The 19,219-nt window shown below is 38.9% G+C and overlaps 1 protein-coding gene across 2 annotated transcripts; it reads left to right on the plus strand.

Moving 5' to 3' along the window:
* The first annotated feature begins 373 nt into the window (after positions 1-373).
* On the plus strand, positions 374-16,403 carry LOC308121013 (myelin and lymphocyte protein-like). Of its 2 annotated transcripts, XM_080482031.1 has the most exons (5): positions 374-492; positions 6,000-6,164; positions 15,754-15,921; positions 16,106-16,231; positions 16,312-16,403. In XM_080482031.1, exons 1-5 carry the CDS (start codon positions 406-408, stop codon positions 16,384-16,386), a joined length of 621 nt encoding a protein of 206 aa, XP_080338157.1. In that variant the 5' UTR covers positions 374-405; the 3' UTR covers positions 16,387-16,403. The 2 variants fall into 2 exon arrangements, with proteins under 2 accessions (XP_080338157.1, XP_080338156.1); XM_080482030.1 differs by lacking the exons at positions 15,754-15,921; positions 16,106-16,231; positions 16,312-16,403 and adding exons at positions 7,107-7,253; positions 7,388-7,526.
* The last annotated feature ends 2,816 nt before the right edge of the window (positions 16,404-19,219 follow it).

The raw sequence follows: 19,219 nt of genomic DNA on the forward strand, positions 1-19,219 counted from the left end.
GAAAGAATTAATTCATTAACCAAATCCTGAAAACACAGTTGAGATGATTAACAACTATTTCTGATTTTCCCACAGGCACATTGAATCGCTTTTTTTGTGTGCATGTAAACTCGTCTTCGGCTTTGATCGCGGCTCAAACATTGTAAACACAAATGAAACCCTCCCACAGAAGCACAGGCACACGGCCCACTGAGCCTTCAGACAACCTCCTGCCGCGCAAACAAAGCTAAAAAAACACCTGTCGGACTGGTAGTTTCGGCTGGAGGAATGGGATGGGTAGGTGGAGTAGAGGAGCCAGGGAGGGAGGGAGGTGCAGGAGGATAGAACAACGCCCTTTAAAAGGCAGATTTGGACAGGTTACACATCTCAGTTTAGAGAAAGTCGCACACACGTTGAGTTTGGACTATGGCTTCCACCACTTCAGGGGACATTCTGCCTTCGGGCGGCAGGATCTTCGTGACTATTCCCGACGTCTTCTTCATCCCTGAATTTGTGAGTTTCCTTCATTGACACTTTTTGGAGGAGCTTTCCCCCCATTTTTGGATTTTTCCTGTCCTCCCATCTTTACTTTTCTCACCCAGAATCTCTTATTCCCCCTTTTATCCGCCTATTTCCTTCTCTACATTATTCTGTATCCTCTCTTATTCATTCAGCATCATTTAGCCAATGATCTTGTTTCCTTTGTTCACTATCTGCCTCCTCATCAACACTCCAGTCGGGCGAGACTCAGTCCAGATAATCTGTTCCGTTGTCTCACTGGGTCAATGGGAGCCGATGTTTGATCAGCGTCCAGACAACCAACCAAGTGAGGAGATTTGAGGGGCTGATAGGCCGAAGCACCACCAACTTAAACCTCACATATCTACTCCTCACTGGCTCTTATCTTCTTTAAATTGCTCATCGCTGGCAGATATTTGTAAGATTTCCCGCTCCAAAAACTTGGCAAACCTGTGGAGGTCATTTTGGGATTTGTCTCTTGTAACCATGGCAACGGCAAAACAGTAAAACCACTTCAGCAGCAAAACACACATGGAAACCTTTTTAATTTTTGTTTGGTGTTTTTTTTTTTTCTTTTCTTTTTTTTTCTAAGATTTAGCGAGGCTTCTCTCGAGAACATTCTGGATTTTGGTAGAAATCATGACTACAATGAGAAATGTCAAGTTTAAAATCGATATTGGTCAAATTAAATATCTATTTCTAAACTAAATGTGAAGCAAATGCAATGAAAGGAAGGCGATAGTGCAAAAGCAGAGGTGCATTCTTTCTTCAATGTGAACTACATGTTTCAGACGACAGTGAGAGTCATTGATAAAGAAAGGCATTAATGAAAACGTACCACTTGGTGTCAGACATCTGTGAGAAGTGAGAGCCGGGAGTTATTGGCTTGAATTTCAATTTTCTAATTGATCTAATTGATATGATGGATTGCAATTATGCAACAAATGAGTGTACCCTGTTCAAAGCCATACATTCATTTATACCTCTACTCAACAACACAGATAAAGCTTAACATTTCCCTTAAACGGTATTTTTCAATTTTTGACTTTGTGGTGATGTGATGATTTGCAGTGATGCAACAGTTTCTCCATACAGATAAAATATGTTTTGCAAACATCACAGACATTGAAGGTCACGGCTGAGACCCGTCCGGCAGGATTTGATTATGAAAGTACATTTTTAATGCTGACATAGAACATTTAGTACACAGAAAGAGGAACTATTTAATAAAGTCTTCATTAAACATCACTGGTCTTTATTATCTCATTGTGAACATTCGCTTTATTGCTAGAAAGCTCTCAAGACCAGAAGCTGTAGATACCCAAATTAATTTGTTTTGAAAGATTAAATCAGCGGAGCAGGTGCTTTCCCATCTCTGTCAAGCAGAAATCTAAACCAACGGTCAACTCAGGTTGTTTAAACACTGGCTCACACCTTTTTATAAAATAATCTGCTGCTGAGGAAAGGGGCATTCACCAAAATAAGGTACTTGGCAGCAGTTTGATGCAGTTTCTCTACTTTAACTGCGTAAGAAGGAGAACGGGAGAACGCACTTGCCCGCAGTGAAGGGATCAGGAGCAGCTGACGTTAACAGTTCCCCGTCGTGAAGCTGCAGAAGTTGGCACTTTTAAGAGTGATCAAGTTACAAGCATAAAGGCTGAAAGCCAAAACGGACTCAAATGGAATTCGTGGTCTTTCGAAAAACTGTACATCAAACCATGCAAATGACGAAAGCGGTGTGTCAAAAACCAGGAAACAGGTTGAATCCTTGTCTGGGCTATTAATAGTAGTTCCAATGTGTGTACGTGCAAACATGCAAACATGTATTTGCATGTTGTTTTTTTGTACCGAGACAACAACAAAACAAAAGATTAATAAAACTGATGGCTACTTTATTAGTCCAACGTTGAGTAAAGATCTTGAAATGATACTTTTACCTTAATCGAAGAAAGAAAAAAGAACAGTGTATATAATGTACATACATGATGTATGTACAGAAATATATTTTTTTAAATGATTGACCACTGTGCTCTGGTAAGGCTTGGCTAGTTCAAAGTGGGGAGTGCCCTTTAAAATATAGCAAGGTTGACATTTGAGCTGGCAGAGAATGGACAGTGTGGGCACACGGCATTGACATGTAGTAAGGTGTAGTAAGTAAGGTGTGAGAATGTAAGTGATTTTCAGACCTCTATTTACAATAGAATAGAATGACTTTATTATTCGTGATCATAACAGAGGTTATACCAAATACAATGGTAATACTTTTTTGTTGGACATTTCACAGTTTTTTTACCAGATGTTTTATTAAAGTTGTCCTTAAGTTGAAACTGTAATCATTTTCAGTACTAATTGTTTAGTTATGTGAAACTATTGTCATCTCACATACTCTACTCTGCATCACAACATAGAAAAACCTTTAGAATTGAATGGCACCCCGGTCCCTGAACTAAAATGTGTTTGACATCCCAGTAATAGACACATAAGACAGAAAGTAAACATGTTTTACTTAGAGGCGATGTGTTAGAAGCAGGAAAAGATGTCAATCATATAAAAGTTTGAACCATTTACCAACAACTCCAAACTTGTTTTGTGTGTGTGTGTTTATCAAAAGTGGTCCAAGGGGGAACCAGAGTTTAACCTGGGTAGTCTGGATCAACAAGGTCGGCTGAGTTATTGTAGTTAAAACTGCTGCATTCAGAATCTGCTGTGTCTGTGAGAGCTGGACTGGCTCCACCCACACATGCCCATCTTGGGAGGAGGAGGAAGTACTTCCTCTCGTGGTGCCATGTGCCAGAGCAGAGCTGCCTAATTGTGGGAGGAGTCAAAGGGAGGGCCAACCTTGATTTGTGATTGGCTAAACCCCCGATGACACTATGTAGGGTTTGATTTCTGATTGGCTGGTTGGAGCAACACACTTTAAAAAAATTTAAACATGTTTACAGTCCCGGAGACTGCAGATGGAAACTAGCTCCAACTAAAATCCGGTACAAAGCCTCTTTCCTTCAAGATTAATGTTTTTGAACATGGTGCCAGAAAAATAAACTACATAAATGAATAAATACAGATTTGAAGTATTTAGAACAGATTTAACATCTTATTATGTTGAGGTATTGTGCAGTTTCACAGCAGCTGGAATGAAAGATATAACATGGCTTACTGATGTATTTGTCTATATTCACTCTCGTTGATATGCCAGGTTATATTTTTTATTATTTGTTATTCACATGATTTGTAGAGTCATATCACAGGTCTTCTTGTTCTTTCATTTTATTTTTATGAATCAATCTGTATTGCCCCATTGGGTTTGAATTTTTTATTTTTATTTTGGAAGGGAAGACTTAATTTTACACTGTTAAACTGATTAAAGGTTTCAACTAGTAACTCAGTGTACTATCCAATAAATGCAGAACAAATAAAAAAAACAAAAGATAGACAGATAGACAGATAGATAGACAGATAGATAGATAGATAGATAGATAGATAGATAGATAGATAGATAGATAGATAGATAGATAGATAGATAGATAGATAGATAGATAGATAGATAGATAGATAGATAGATAGATAGATAGATAGATAGATAGATCGATAGATAGATAGATAATCATTCACGCAGCCTCCCTTGAATCAATAAACTTGTTTTTTTTTTAAGATTGCAAATTGTGTCATTTCAAAGGGATCACCAGATCTACATTCTTAACACTGAACTGAATATGCGCTTGAGAAATATTTGCAGGTGTATTGTTTGTTTTAGGGCGGGCTCATTCTTATACTTCAGTTTGTAACAAAAAAAAAAAAAAGTTCATATGAGCTGAGGTATGAATAAACAGTCCACACATTGAAGTCACTCTGTTTGTACAGCTGATTAAATACTGGCTCCGCCTCATTTTTAAGACATTTCACATTGTCATTGTCTCCTTCCACTTTGATTGATATATATATAACAAATACAAATACCCTTACAACAAATACAAGTAATCAGAGGAAAAGAACATTAAAAACAAAAGGCTTTCCAGTAATATTTGCCTTTTTTTTTTTTTTCCATTGGAGAAGCAGAGTTGCTTTCCTCACTAAAAGCTGCCAGTTTAAGGTGTTTCCTGATACCACACCTGAAACCTGAAGCTTGCTGCTGATTGGCCGACGGACATGCCCAGTGAGGGTCTCGCTGGAGCCTTCAACAGAAGGGACACAAATAAGCAGAAATTCCAGTTTTCACAATGAGAAAAGCACAACCGATATCCTGGTAACACCGGCTGTGACCCGTTGAAGCGTCCAATTGAATTTCCCCTGGAGAAAAAGAAAGTTTAATATAACAGGAAAAAAAATAAAATAAATAAAAAGCTCAGGAGAAGCTTTAGATTAGTCCCTGATACTTCCGTTTCAATCCACTTCTTTACAACTACTTGTATTTGTAGTATCTGTTTTCTTTTCTTTGTTTTTAAAATTTTCAGTTTAGTATTTAACATCCGCTTTACCGCATTTTTGCCATTTGCATTCATCACCATGTCCAGTTGTCCTCTCAAAGGGTTTTCTGATCCTCTCCTCCTCCACCCAGTTTTGATGATCACAGGATAACTAAATTTACTGTTATGCTCCGTTTCCACGACAACAAGGCTTGGCGCCACTGAAGGTGAAACTTTTGAAAATGCACAGACTCTGTCTCCATGGAAACGGGGTCAAACGCAACTTCTCTGACACGGTGTAGTGAATAGTTCTTCTGCACATGTGCGAGAAGATGGACAATATAACAACATTTCCCTCCAGAGTGACGTGACTCCCAGTCCATTTTCTCCTGGGATCTTTGCCGTCTGTCCATACGAACGTCTGTGTATGTCAATGTTTATCGCATATTGTTCTCTGCGTGCATGTAGCATGTGTGGTTTCATTACAAAGATAACCCACAGCGCCAACCCGTGGCCTGGCATGCTAACTGCATCGTCTTAAGCATTCCTGCTGTTTCGTGTGAAATGACTTTTCTTTTTTTTTTTTTTGCCTCGGAAAAGCTATACCTCTCTTAAACGAATGTGCAAAAACGATGCTTTTTAATGTGAAATGTCATCTTGTAAACAGTACCCAAAAGTCATATTCGCCTCATTCTCATCTTAAATCTCGTGTATTCTTGTTACTTTCATTATCACTGTGTCAAACTGGACGTGAAGCACTTTGAATTATATCATCTTGGAAGAAAAGTTTCATCTAAATAGTGTTTGATGGACTGATTGTTTTAGAAGTCTGGTAAATGTGCACTATGGGAAATAAAATAAATAAGTTGTCTCAAACTTGCATGTAAATTTTAGGATTTCAATTTTTTTATTTTTTATTTCTGCTTCATAAACATTGTTTTTCAAAAATTTAGCATTTTCATTAAAAGTTGTATTAAATGGTTGGTAGTTCGAAAGTTAGAAGGGATCATCCAGGTTTCCGCAGCGAACATCAGGATCTGTAGCTTGATCCACAATCTAGATCCTTCATTCATATCGATGCCTCTTTCTGTCCCGCAGGTGTTTGGAGGTTTGGTTTGGATCCTGGTGGCCTCCACCCGAGTCGAGCCTGCGAACCCTCTGGGTTGGGTGATGTTTGTCTCCGTCTTCTGCTTTGTCTTCACCACACTCTGGTTCTTCATCTTCCTGTGTGGAGCCAATCAGAGCAGCGTCTGGCCACTTCTGGTGAGTCCCATCGACTCTATGGCTAATGTGCTGAACGGGGAGGTCGAACCTATCAACACGCCGGTTTTACAAGTGTTTGTATGGCACATTCAATGATATTGGAAGGTATTTTCAAGGGAGAGCTCTTCAAAAAGAAATAATCCCCAAGTAAATGATTGTAAATGTACATATTATTTGAACGCATTGTGAATTGTCCAAATCTCTGCTTTCTAAATCTATCCTGTTCAACTTCAGGCTCCATTTCACTTGAACACCACAACGTTTTGAAGTGAAAATATAAAATGGTTGCATTTTGAGCGTCTGTTTACACGACAACGGTGCTCGGAGCCAACCGAAAAAAACAACTCTTTGATAACGGCTCCCAAGGTGGAATGTTTAGACAATGCTTCGACTCTGTCCCCGTGGAAACAGAGGAAAATACAACTTTTTGAAACTGCATCGACTCCGTCTCCATGGATACAGGGAAAATTAAACCTTTTGAAAACGCTCCAATCTGGTCTCCATGGAAACGGCGGAAAGCACAACTTTTTCAGAACACTCTGATTCGGTTTCCATGGAAATGGGTGAAAATGCAACTTTTTGAAAATGCGCTGACTCCGTCTCTGTGGAATTGGTCAAAAACATGACGTTTCATGGAACGCTACTACTGCTACAGTGTTTTTCTTTTTTTTTCTCTGCACGCACGTGTGTAGTTTCATTACAAAAGCAAACAACAACACCCACTAGTGGTCCGACATGTAACTACACCATTTTTATGTTGCATCTGCCGTTTCTGTGTAAACGGACATCATTTACAAAACGCTCCCATGTAAACACAAAACTTTTATGAAAAGAAAACACACAAACAAAATGCAAGTTTTACTTGAAAAGTTGTGGCGTAAACGGGACATAGTTCTTTCCACTGGTCTTATTCACAAACGGATCCCTCTATGTCTCCTTCAGGACACGGTGTATCACTTCGTGGCGATTGTTTTCTACCTCAGTGCAGCCGTGGATCTGGCATTCATCACCATCACGAATGCTTCTGTTCTGCCGATAATAGCATCTTTTGACCTGCTTAAAATTTACCGGCTGGAAATTGCTGCAGTGGTAAGTGTTAAAATATAGAGAAACTTTAAAGGTGTCATGTTGGCATATTTGATTTGAAATGCTCCACTTTTTGTGTTGTATTTGGACTCTTATTTTGTAGTGTGAGAGTAATCCGTCTGCCCCTCTGCTTGCAGGTCATGTCCTATGTGGCCACTCTTCTGTACTTCCTGCATGCCATTTTCTCTGCCATGCGATGGAAAAGGTCCTAAAAGAGACACTGAGATGCCATGAAATCTGAAACAAAAACCAGACGACCTGAAATAATTTTATTCACCTTTTTTCTTATATATATATATATATATATATATATATATATATATATATATATATATATATATATATATATTACAATATACAATATACAATATACAAATTAAAGTCTAAATTAAAAAAAATACAAAAAAATAAATGAGTTTGAAAAAGCACATTATTAATGGGAAAAAAAACTGCAATTTGGTCTGAATATGCAGAAACATGATTAAATTAACCTTTTTTGTTTAAAATAAATGAATTCTGATGAAGACAATAGAGAGTAAATTGCTAAATTCACTGTTCTAATTGTGTTTATTATGTTTCACCAAAAAAAGGTTTAAATCTCCTGAATTATCTGTTTTTACATCCATATTTCCATCATGTGCCCGTGTGGCGTTTGCATGTTTACCCTGTGCAGCAAATGCATTTTAAATGCCACTTCATTAACCACCACAGTGAGTCAATTACATTTTGATGTAAGTGTGAAGCACACTTAGGCAAAGTTGGGTTTGGTCAAGATATTTACACATTAATGTCCATTACTGGTAGAGATGGACTCCGGTTGGTCGAAGCTGAGGATTCTGTATGATACGACAAAATTGAGATGAAAATCTGTGAAACTTTTTTTAAAATTCCGTCCATTTCGTTCATAGTTTGAGATCAACGTCGGTATCTGACAGAGAAAATATGAAATTACTCATAAAAGATGAAGTGCAAATAAGCGTTTACTTCAAAGGTTGAAGCAGAATATTTTTTGCAGAATTTCATAAGAATTTTTGGATAAATCTTGAAAGAATCTGTCATAAAGTTGTAGCTTTTTTTTATTATTATTTTTTGTCCTATATGTTTCATGAATTTTTCCTACCCAACTGATTAAATAATTTCCTTTCCCAAACAGATTCAACACTAAAACGTTCTTTTTTTTTTTTTTTCTTATAATTGTTTTTAGTTACGGATGAACTTTGTAATGTAAATACTGAGATGATTTTACTTTACAGGTACATTTTTGAATCTATGATGGGAAATAAACCAACTGGAGATTCAAACACGTCTTCTCTTTTTGTGATGATGAGGAAACTATGATCCTATTTCTGACAACAGGGTAAACTTTCATTCTAAAAAAAAAAAAAGAATTTTAGATTCAGCTGAACTCTTCTTGTTTCTTTATTATTCACATTAACTTGAAATGCATGTGGATTTTTTTGAGCACTTGTTTAATTTTAGCTCCTAATTTCCTCTTTCCTGAGGAAATATGGTGGCGTGTGAATTTGTACGGTCAGGAGAAAATCCCAGTTCGAGATACAGTCAACAACTTTCTTTATTATCAACACTGTGACTACTACACAGTGACACATAGAGAACAACACATGGATATTTTGGCCAATAGAAATTAAGTTTGAGGTTAACTAGCTACACTTTGGAATTACTTTTTTTATGCTGGCAAATTATTATGCTGACTCAGTTAAACGGTCTGGATGATTTCATATGCTCGAGGAGTTTTTTTTTTTTTTTTAAACTAACCACTGAGCCCCCTTGTAGGTGACGAGAAAACATGGAAACACAGCTGCTGCTGCTGCGTAAACGCAAAACTTTTCCAACACCTGCAAAGTTTGTACTCAAGTGTCACTACTACAGTAAGAACTGCTGTTAAAGAAAAATAACTTACGTTACATTTAACCGCACTCAATGGCATTGTTGATAGCGAATGTGTTTAAACAATAAAGGCGTTGGCTACAATCGAAACGTTTAAACAGCAACTTGAATTGTAGACGCGCTCAAAGTAAATTACAATTTGTACTTCTGTGTAAAATTCTTGTCTCTTGTACTTTAAAATACTACCTAATAATAGTCATTTTTAATTAATCATTTCCTCTCGTGGGTGTAGACACAATGATTTTCATGGCTGTCTCTATTTTGAACAGAAACTCCTGCCCGGGTTTCTGTGTGCAAAACAAACAGAGGCTGCAGGCGCTCTGCACACACAAAGCCAGGCCCTTAAAGTTAGTGTAACCTGAAAACTCATCCAGCCGTTTCTTTACTCAACGGCAACAATGAGAATGTCTCCGCTGCAGCAGCCTGAGGCCACAGGATTCCTCTCGTGGTGGGTTTTCATGCCCCGTGTCACAGGTCAGCAGCTCACAAGGCCCGGCGCGGCCTGGAGGGCGTGTCCGGGTTTGCACCGGCGCTCTGAAGCTGCGGTGGGAAGGGATCTCTCGGCCACAATGGCAGAACGGGTTTGTCCACTGACTTGGCTCTCCTATAAGGGTCAGCCGCACCTGCGGCGCCTCCGTTAGTTTGGAGAAGAAGAGCGAGGAGAGACCGTCGACTCTGGGAGAAGGAAGAGGCAGAGATGGCTGCAACCACTGCACAGCCGATGGAGAGCCTGCCCAGCGGACTGCAGATCTGCACCACGGCCCCGGATATATTTTACCTGCCCGAGCTGGTGAGATAGAAAACCCCGACATTGATGTCTTTTATTTGATTTCCCATTTTGGATGCTTCTGCTCAATCATAAATGGAATTTTCAAATACAACCATCAATATTATCAACTTGTTTTTCCAACAATACTTTTTTTTTTTTTTTGCTTCGATATCTAAGGATCTCCTCAGAAGTGCAATAACTCATCAATTTTTCCACAGGCACAGTATTAACAATGCAACTGATGGTGCACAGACCTCACACAGTGGTGGAAAAATCATTTTAAGCACAATAGAATGGGGTATCTATGGAAGAATTTCTCCAATCAAGAGTGTTACTTTTTTCCAGGCGAAAAATATGAAATGCACGAATGTTAGTCAAAATTGCAATAATACAATTAGTCCTTTTTTTTAAATTAAATTACAAGGTATAATTGTCATACATTCTACAGGTTGATGTGCTCGGTCACAATTCAGCTCTCTCATAGTAAAGGATCAAGTTTTTGTAACATTCACGGCGATCAATTTGGCCATCCTTGGCCTAAAGTCTGAGGCACACATTGGACAATAATCTGAATTAAAACATGAACAACAAGTGATATGATTAAAAATCAGTCATTTTGGTAAATAAAAGGAGACAATGAAGCACATTTTTCACGAGGGAGGAGGACCCACATCTTCCCACTGCTCACGTTTCACTCATATTGTGTCTGTTCTGCTCCTCTAAGACAGATTGCGGCCAACTCTTCTTTTCCTAACAAAAGATAGAAAGTCTGCGCCCAACAGGCGATGGAGATGATTTTGTCTTTTGTATCATGTTTACTTTAGATTCTAGTCTCGGTGGGTTATATTGAATCAGCCATCGTTCAATATGAAAACTGAATTTTGTTTTATCTCTTACCATTTTAAAGAGGTTTTAAAGCGCAGCTCCCACACCAACGTCTCAGTTCATTGCATCAGAACACATTTTATCTTTTATTGTCCACTTGTAGAGTTGAACAATTTTAGGTGTAGCCTTCCTTCGTACACACCTTTAATGTGTGTTTGACAATCGACTTAATCTGTTACTCACTACAACGTTCTCATACTATTGTGCACAATATCATAGATTTATATGGAAATATAGTTTAGTAAAAAGGAAAAATCGTTTTTTTCCTTTTGTACAAATCGTATCACATTTAGTGTTGAATAGCTCATGAATGCAGCGTATTCTTGTATTTTTACAGGTAGAAAATCAATGAATTTAGCTGAATTTAGCTCCAATTTAAACCAACAGAACGACATTTCTGTAGTTAATCAAGCTTTGAGCTGGCTTTAATCAGGAACACCACTGTGATACTATACTATGTGCTTTTTTGGGTGTGTTTCTACAATACTGATGACGGCTAATTAAACATGTAATGAGAGGAAGAAGCAAGGGATATGTATACTGTATGTACTTTTAAAAAAAGGTCTTATTCATCCGTTATAGACTGCCACAGCTTAATCCAGCAAATCCTTTCAGTGAATTTTCAGAAGGTTCTGCACAGTGAGTTCTAATTAATTATTCCAATGATTTTGTGCAAATTAAGAGACTTTCACGTTTAAACAAAACCAATTCTTTCAAACCACGCTTGCATGTAATTTAACGGCTTTCTAAATTACCAGACAGACTCAGTTTCAGGTGTTTGGTGCTTATTGCAAACAATGAAACACATTAAAAACTCTGGTTCGGTTCAGAGCAGTGAGCTTATTACAATCACCTGAAAATGAACAAATTTTCTGCCTATTTTTGTTATTTTATATAGTTGTTCACACATATTGAACCTCTAAGTGATGTCACTTGTTAACACTTCCTGTCAGATTTTGTTTCAAAATTTCAAAAAAGAGGACTCATGTTAAAAATATCTAGAGATTTAAAGTGCCTACGATGCATAAGTGTGACCTTAAAATAGTGACGACTTGACGTCGCTTGTCAAAATGTATCTTAACTTTCTATATTGAACTCACTAGAACATGTTTACATTAGAAAAACGGTTGTTAAAAGATACTTAAAGACTTTAAAGTGAGAATAGATACTGGGAGATAGATACATAATAGATAATAGATAATAGATGCCATTGGCCTACATATAATTATAACATCAAATGTCTTTCCAAGTGATGCAGAATTGACCAGACCTGCATATTTCACAATTTCTTATTAAAACATTCTCTAAATAGACTTTAACCGCCCATAAAATGATATCCTATACAATTTGTAATGCTCCTGTCCTTTAATCTTATGTGCAATTTACTAAAATATGCCATAAATCTAATTTACCAGGTTTATTCTGAGTAAAGTGCTCGTATTCAAACAGGTCTTCTACATTTTCACATATTTTCAAGATGAATGCATCAGTCTGGTGAAGAGGAGAAACTTTTTCTTTTTTTTTTTTATTGCAAATTGAACAGATTTTCATTGCTTTTTACCTAAAACGCCTGAGAAAGATGCTTTTACAGAAGCTTTACCAGTTATCGTTCCTTTACCAGGATTATTTGTGCATGACTCGGTGAGACGCAGTGTCACATCGTGGAGAGGTGAGGTTACGGATGTGGTTGACATTCCATTAACCCTACAAACCAAACACCACCCTCATAGAAAACAAACTGTCCTATTTGCCGAGTGCGTTTTCACTCTTTTTCAAGTCACGTTCGCCTACAATAACACGTTTCTAATACGATAAAGCTTTTAGTGTTTATGATGCCGTTTTTCCCCTTTTCTATCCAAGACAAACATTTCAGAGGAAACAAATTACTGACAATTTTTGTACAAAGGCTACGGCACGAATTCTAGTGCCATATGGGTAAAGCTTCAGCTGGAGTTTGCATACATGCTTGAGATTGGATTGATGGAGATGCACCTCATCCATGGTTGCAAATTGCACCCAGACTAACAAAAGGAATTTACCACACACAGTTTTATCAGTCAGAACATTCCCTGCAATCGCAGCCTCCCATCTTGCTTCTCTAAGTACAAGAGACATGTACTGGAAGATTTTTCCAGAAGCAAACTGCTCTAGACTACATCCGTATGGAGCTCTTCATTATTAGTTCTTTAAAAGCTCCAGTGACACAATCGTTCAGCTGGTGGTACTTATAAGACAGTACACTGCAGAGCAATGCTGAGGTTGTGGGTTCGACCCTCGCTTGGCGCTTTTTCTAGATTGTGTTTAAATAAAGGTTGGAAATGATGGAAGCTTGCATGTGGAGATACGATATCAATAGTGACAAAAGCTATCTATTCTGAGCACTCGCCACAAAGCTGAACATCCTCAGATCAACAGTCAGAAGTGATTCAACTACCAGTCACTGCAGGCTATTTTTGAGAAAGATGGACAATATGACACCCGTTAACCTGAAATGTTGCAGGTTTACACTGTGGATACCAGCTGGTGGAGATATATTTATTACCATCAGTGCAAGAAAGCAAGTAGGCCCAGGCCCGGTTTACACAACAAATAAGAGTGTATCCGCAAAACTTTCTTCACTTTGGGGGGGGGTCCGTTTACACGGCACCAGTGTGCGGATGCACTGTATCCGCAAAGTCTTTAATCTGGCTCCCAAGGTAGAAAGATTCTTTCACGGCCGTTATTCCCTCCTGCAGGCACTGCCGGAGGCTACTGAGCCTGTTACTGCGCATGCACATCTCCCCCTCCCTCCTGCTCATCCAGTTGTAAACAAACATGGCGGCCGCGCAGTGGTATGAGTCGCGGTCCATATTCTAGTTTTATCGTCCATATCAGTAGTTTTATAGTTGAGACTCACCCCTGATAGCATCCGATGCGTCATCAGTCCATGCGGTTGTCAGGTTCTCTCCATTTTCTTCACGTTTATAGTGTTTTGTTCTCTGCACCCACGTCTGTGTAGTTTCATTACAAAATCAAGCAACAGCGCCCCCCCTGTGGCCCGGAATACTAACTACATCATTGTCTCTGTCTGCTGCTGCAGTTCAAACACACTCCTATTTTTAATGCTTTAGGTGTTGTCACGTGAAGCGGGGCCCTAGATCTCACGAACGTAAATGAATTTCCTGCAGGAGCTCCAGTGGCGCAATTGGTCAGCGCGCGGTACTTATAAGACAGTACGCTGCAGAGCAATGCCGAGGTTGTGAGTTCGAGCCTCACCTGGAGCATGTAACTCCTTTCTTATTCTTGAAAGATGAACAATTTGACGGTCCTTGAGTTAACGCAGCATTTATATAGCGCCTAACAATGTGTTTGGAAGAAGCCTCATGTAGTCTGACTGAACCAGAGAACCTGAACCGGTACACCTGAGGATGTGACAGTAGACGGTTAAAGCTGAATTTTAACCAGTAGGTTATCAGCAAAGTAGAAACAAGAAGCCTCATTTAGCCTCAATTACACGTCGCATTATTTTTCTCTTCCCCTTTAACCAAGGTGATAGCTGGCAGATGCTGGCTGGCATTGAGTGAAGGTCGACGACAGCTCAAGCATCACAAGCAGGCTCCAGTGGCGCAATCGGTCAGCGCGCGGTACTTATAAGACAGTACGCTGCAGAGCAATGCCGAGGTTGTGAGTTCGAGCCTCACCTGGAGCATTCCTTTATAAAACCATTTCCCAGTAACTCCAGAGTGAGGACCTTCAACAACCAAACTAACCAATTAACCAAAAGTGAGGCATGGTATTAGAAATAAGACATGGTGGTTGAAGGTCCCTCTAAGGAAGACAACTTATTAGGAAACTCATTGTCAGGCTTAAACGTGTTAAGCATGCAATCGTCACACTACAGAATAGAGAATGAAGTAACGTCAGATCATGAATTTGTTGAAGTCACTGTGACTCCCATTATGACCGCTCTGCTTTGAACAGTTGCATCAACACAAATAACAGAACTTTCCTCAATCCACTTTAAGATTCATTGAGGTTACCCACTTGTCCACTGGAAAGAAAACTGCCACTGTGCAGCAGTAAGCCGAGGGTTTTGTAGTAATCCCCCTTAGCCTTAATAAAGGAATGACAGTGAGAAAATCAAGTCCCGTTTATAATCTAGTGAAAGGAAAAGCTGTCAAAGGGCTTCTTGAAATATCACCTCATTTAACCATAAGTTGCATTTTTCCAGAGAGTTTATTGTTTATTATCTTAGAATTCAAGATTTAAGCTTTTGCTTTTTGTGCATGCCAAAATTGAGAGTTTGCACCAAGTGCATCATAAAGCCTCATCAACTTTTAAACGTAGTCTCTTATTATATTTTTTTTAAATGCAAACACGACTAAAATATTTCATGTTGTTGTAAATAACCTTTAAATGCTTTTCAAGCTTAATGACTGGCTATAACTAGCTAACACATCATCATGTACATTTTCACTTTAAACAGGGCCTGCAACTCAATTTATTCAAGTTGAAGAGGACTGTCGAGGTGGAGCAAGCGGCCAGCAGAGACATACTGTAGCCGTTGAGGCAAAACGTGCAAAATCCCAAACTCAAAACAAGACGAAACAAAAAAGTTACAAAACATTGGAAAGGCTGGAACACAGAGAACATGTGAACACTGGATGACAAACTGTCAAACACACACAACAGAAGCTCAATATATATACTGCAGCCACCAGGTGAAGACAATCACACACTCAGGCACAGGTGAAACACATCAGGGCAGGGAACAGCAATCAGACACAGCGAGGGGAAGCTGAGGACCAGCGACAGTATAGGAACTTTCAAATAAAACAGGAAACAGTAAGAAAACATTCACAATGACCATGTGGGTTTATGTTCTGGACTGTGCTGTGTTTCCTGTTTTCCTACTATACACATATCCCACTGGTTCAGCCCTGCTCTCCTCTGGCCCTGCAGGTGTTTGGTGGCTTGGTGTGGATCCTGGTGGCATCGACCCACATCGACCCACCCAACCCGCTGGGCTGGGTGATGTTCGTCTCGGTCTTCTGCTTCGTCATGACCTTCCTCTGGATGATCATCTTCGCTGCCGGGGGCCACAGGAACAGTCCTGGCTGGGCTGCAGCCGTAAGATAGAAAATAAAATAAAACCCCTGATGAGTTTGAAACGATGTGGTTGTGAGTATCTAAACTGTGTGTGTGTGTGTGTGTGTGTGTGTGTGTGTGTGTGTGTGTGTGTGTGTGTGTGTGTGTGTGTGTGTGTGTGTGTGTGTGTGTGTGTGTGTGTGTGTGTGTGTGTGTGTGTGTGTAGGACTTTGCTTACCACGGCCTGGCGACGATCTTCTTCCTCAGTGCAGGAGTGATTTTGGCGAACATCACTATCATGAAGAAAACACAACCCGAGTTAAGAATCTACCAGATTGACATTGCAGCTGTGGTGAGCATCAGTACGGTCGCCTTCTCCGCGTTTCTCTCGTCAGTTTCAGGATTAATCTGGTCGTTTGTGTTATTTCTCAGGTGTTTGCGTACCTGGCCACACTCCTCTACTTCATCCACGCCATCCTCTCTGCCATCCGATGGAAACACTTCTGAAGAGATTCGCAGATCATCAACCACTGTGCACGTGTCTACAGGAATGTGTGTGTGTGTGTGTGTGTGTGTGTGTGTGTGTGTGTGTGTGTGTGTGTGTGTGTGTGTGTGTGTGTGTGTGTGTGTGTGTGTGTGTGTGTGTGTGTGTGTGTGTGTGTGTGTGTGTGTGTGTGGTAGAAATACCGACATGCAAAATAATTTTACATTCCCATAATATTTTGACATATCAGTTGATTGAAATCAAGACTTCAAGCTCCATTTTGAGGCGCTGAATAATTCTTTTGTGAAGTGAATTGAGGATTATTGAAGTAGCACCACGACTGTAAGAGTTATATTTTACAAATACATGAAAAAAACTATTGAAACGGTCCTCAATCTGGGAAATATTTTTTCTTAGTAAAAATGTCAATCAAGCTCTATTTCTCTTTAATTTCTCTACTTATATATCATATATTTTTTATTAGCCGCTGATTGTTTTTCTGAGAATCCACAGATGTATTATTATAGTAAACTGAAGTTCATTGGAAACATACAATACACTGAATCATGATTTCTGACGTTTCCCACACTGAACATGTGGACATTTCTGAACATAATATCACATTAATCACTTGTAATCACAGTTTCAGCTAATTTCCACTGAAGTCACATTAAGAGTTTCAAAGTCCATTTTTAAAAAAATTTTATGTTAGTGATTCTTTTAATCACACGCATGTCAGCAATATTTCCCGCTTCTGCAGAACCTTGTATTTTCCATGTTTTAAGCCAACTTTAACAAACCTGATTCAAATATATGGATACATTTTTCTGAACCATTTGTGATTCTGAAACAATAATAAGATATTCAATGACTGAGTTAGAGTATTATGACATGTTATTTTTAGGTTAGAGAGTATTTGTATTGTTTTGCTGTTTTTTGTTTTTTAAATTCTCTATAATAAAATAAGAAATCTATTGCTTGTTTGTGTCCTTCAATTTCCTTACAGGTGTTGTTTTGTGTAAATTCAGTCATGCACGGAGCACATTGTACACATTCACCCCGAGAACAGAAAATACATTTGATGCTTGACAAATGTCATTGATTTAGGTTAGATAATGTTGGGCCCAACACTGACCCCAGAGGGACACCACAAACAAATGTTCAAACAAGAACCGACATCAAACAAGGGTACACAAAGATTACCAAGTGGGATGTAAAAAGGTATTCTGTTACAGAGCAATGGCGAGGTTGTTTGTACAAGCCCCACCTGGACCGTTTTCCGACACACCTTTCATCTTCAACCCCACAGAGATACGGCAGGAAAAGGACAAAGTGATAGTTTTGACCTCCAACATTTAAAGTCAAAATGCAGTCATGTCCTCGTCACACTAAATGGCAGCGAGACACGGTTAAATCTTCTGGGTAGCAAAGCCATGATTTGCGCATCCCGGGGTCGGAGGTAACCAAACATGCCAGTAATAGGTTAGCCAGTAGAACTTAAAGTCAACATGCTGCAGAACAATGCCGGGGTTGTTGGTACAAGCCTGACCTGGTGCTTTTCATTACAAACCATTAACCTTTCATCTTCAAGCCTGCAGAGTGGAGAGGAAACGGACGACGGGAGAGTTTTGACTTCCAACAAGTCAAAACGTTGACATGTCTTGGGAGCAATAAGTCAGTTATGGTGTCAAGAACATTGGTCTTATGTTACTTCAAGGCTTGTTAGAGCCCGAAATGTAACAACGACCTGAATTGGTATACAAAAAACGACGTAATAAAACCCGAAATGTAGTAACTGGTTGATAATGTGACAATAGTGCTGAGCCTGAAATGTATTTAAAATTTTTTTTGAATAAAACCCAAAATGGAACAACTGGTCAATAATCTGACAAGACGCTGAGCCCAAAACTTAATTCTTAATATTACATCATCAAAAATATTTTCCCCCTAATATTGTAATAATTGTATTACATCATAAAGTGAGTCAAAGATTCATGGTTTGGACTTCAAGTTCTAACACAAGAATAACACTTAAAGAATGAGTACTATGATTGCTATTGCCCCAGTCATTTGTAGTCTTCCGTTAATATGTAATCTATTTCTCCAATCATCACTACAAAATAAGATATAAGCATTAAACACATTAAGGTCAAATTTAAAGTATTGTTAAATCTTTTTACATAACTGACCAGTTATTACATTTTGGGTTATATATTCCATTATATTTTGTAACTAAAAAGTAGTAACTTAATGCACTTATGCACAATTAACACGACTGCAAGCGTTCAGATCTCCATCTATTCACTGACTTTAGATGTCGGTTCATCCAAAAGGAGCCGGAGTCGCAGGAAACCCCCTGAACATGGCCGACGGTCCGGCAGATTCAATTCAATATCCATTTGAAAAACCACATACAGCAAAAGGAATATCAGCTCCAGAGGTGCAATCGGTCAGCGTGAGGTGATTATAACACAGTATACTGGAGAGCAATGCTGAGGTTGTGAGTTCGAGCCTCACATGGAGCATTTGGTCACATTTCTTACATTTATAAGACATACAGTGCATAACATTACTGGCCTTACACACATCATGGAAATACTGATTGATGTTCCACCGTTCAGATGGGTAATGTTTATAGTAAACGCAGTGATAATACTAACAAACTATTAGTGAATGAATCACCTTTAACTATGCTTACTGGCTACATTAGAACAGGTGTATCTAATGTTATGGCCAGTGTCTAACAGTTTTGTCTAAAATTGAATGTGACCCAAGACAAGTGAAAAATTTCACTTTTATTTTCTTTTCCGCACATTTTCTAACTTTCATTTGAACCTGTTGGCCAGGAGCTCATAT

Source organism: Lipophrys pholis, assembly GCF_963383615.2.
Source record: "Lipophrys pholis genome assembly, chromosome: 15".
In the NCBI taxonomy this organism is placed as follows: domain Eukaryota; kingdom Metazoa; phylum Chordata; class Actinopteri; order Blenniiformes; family Blenniidae; genus Lipophrys; species Lipophrys pholis.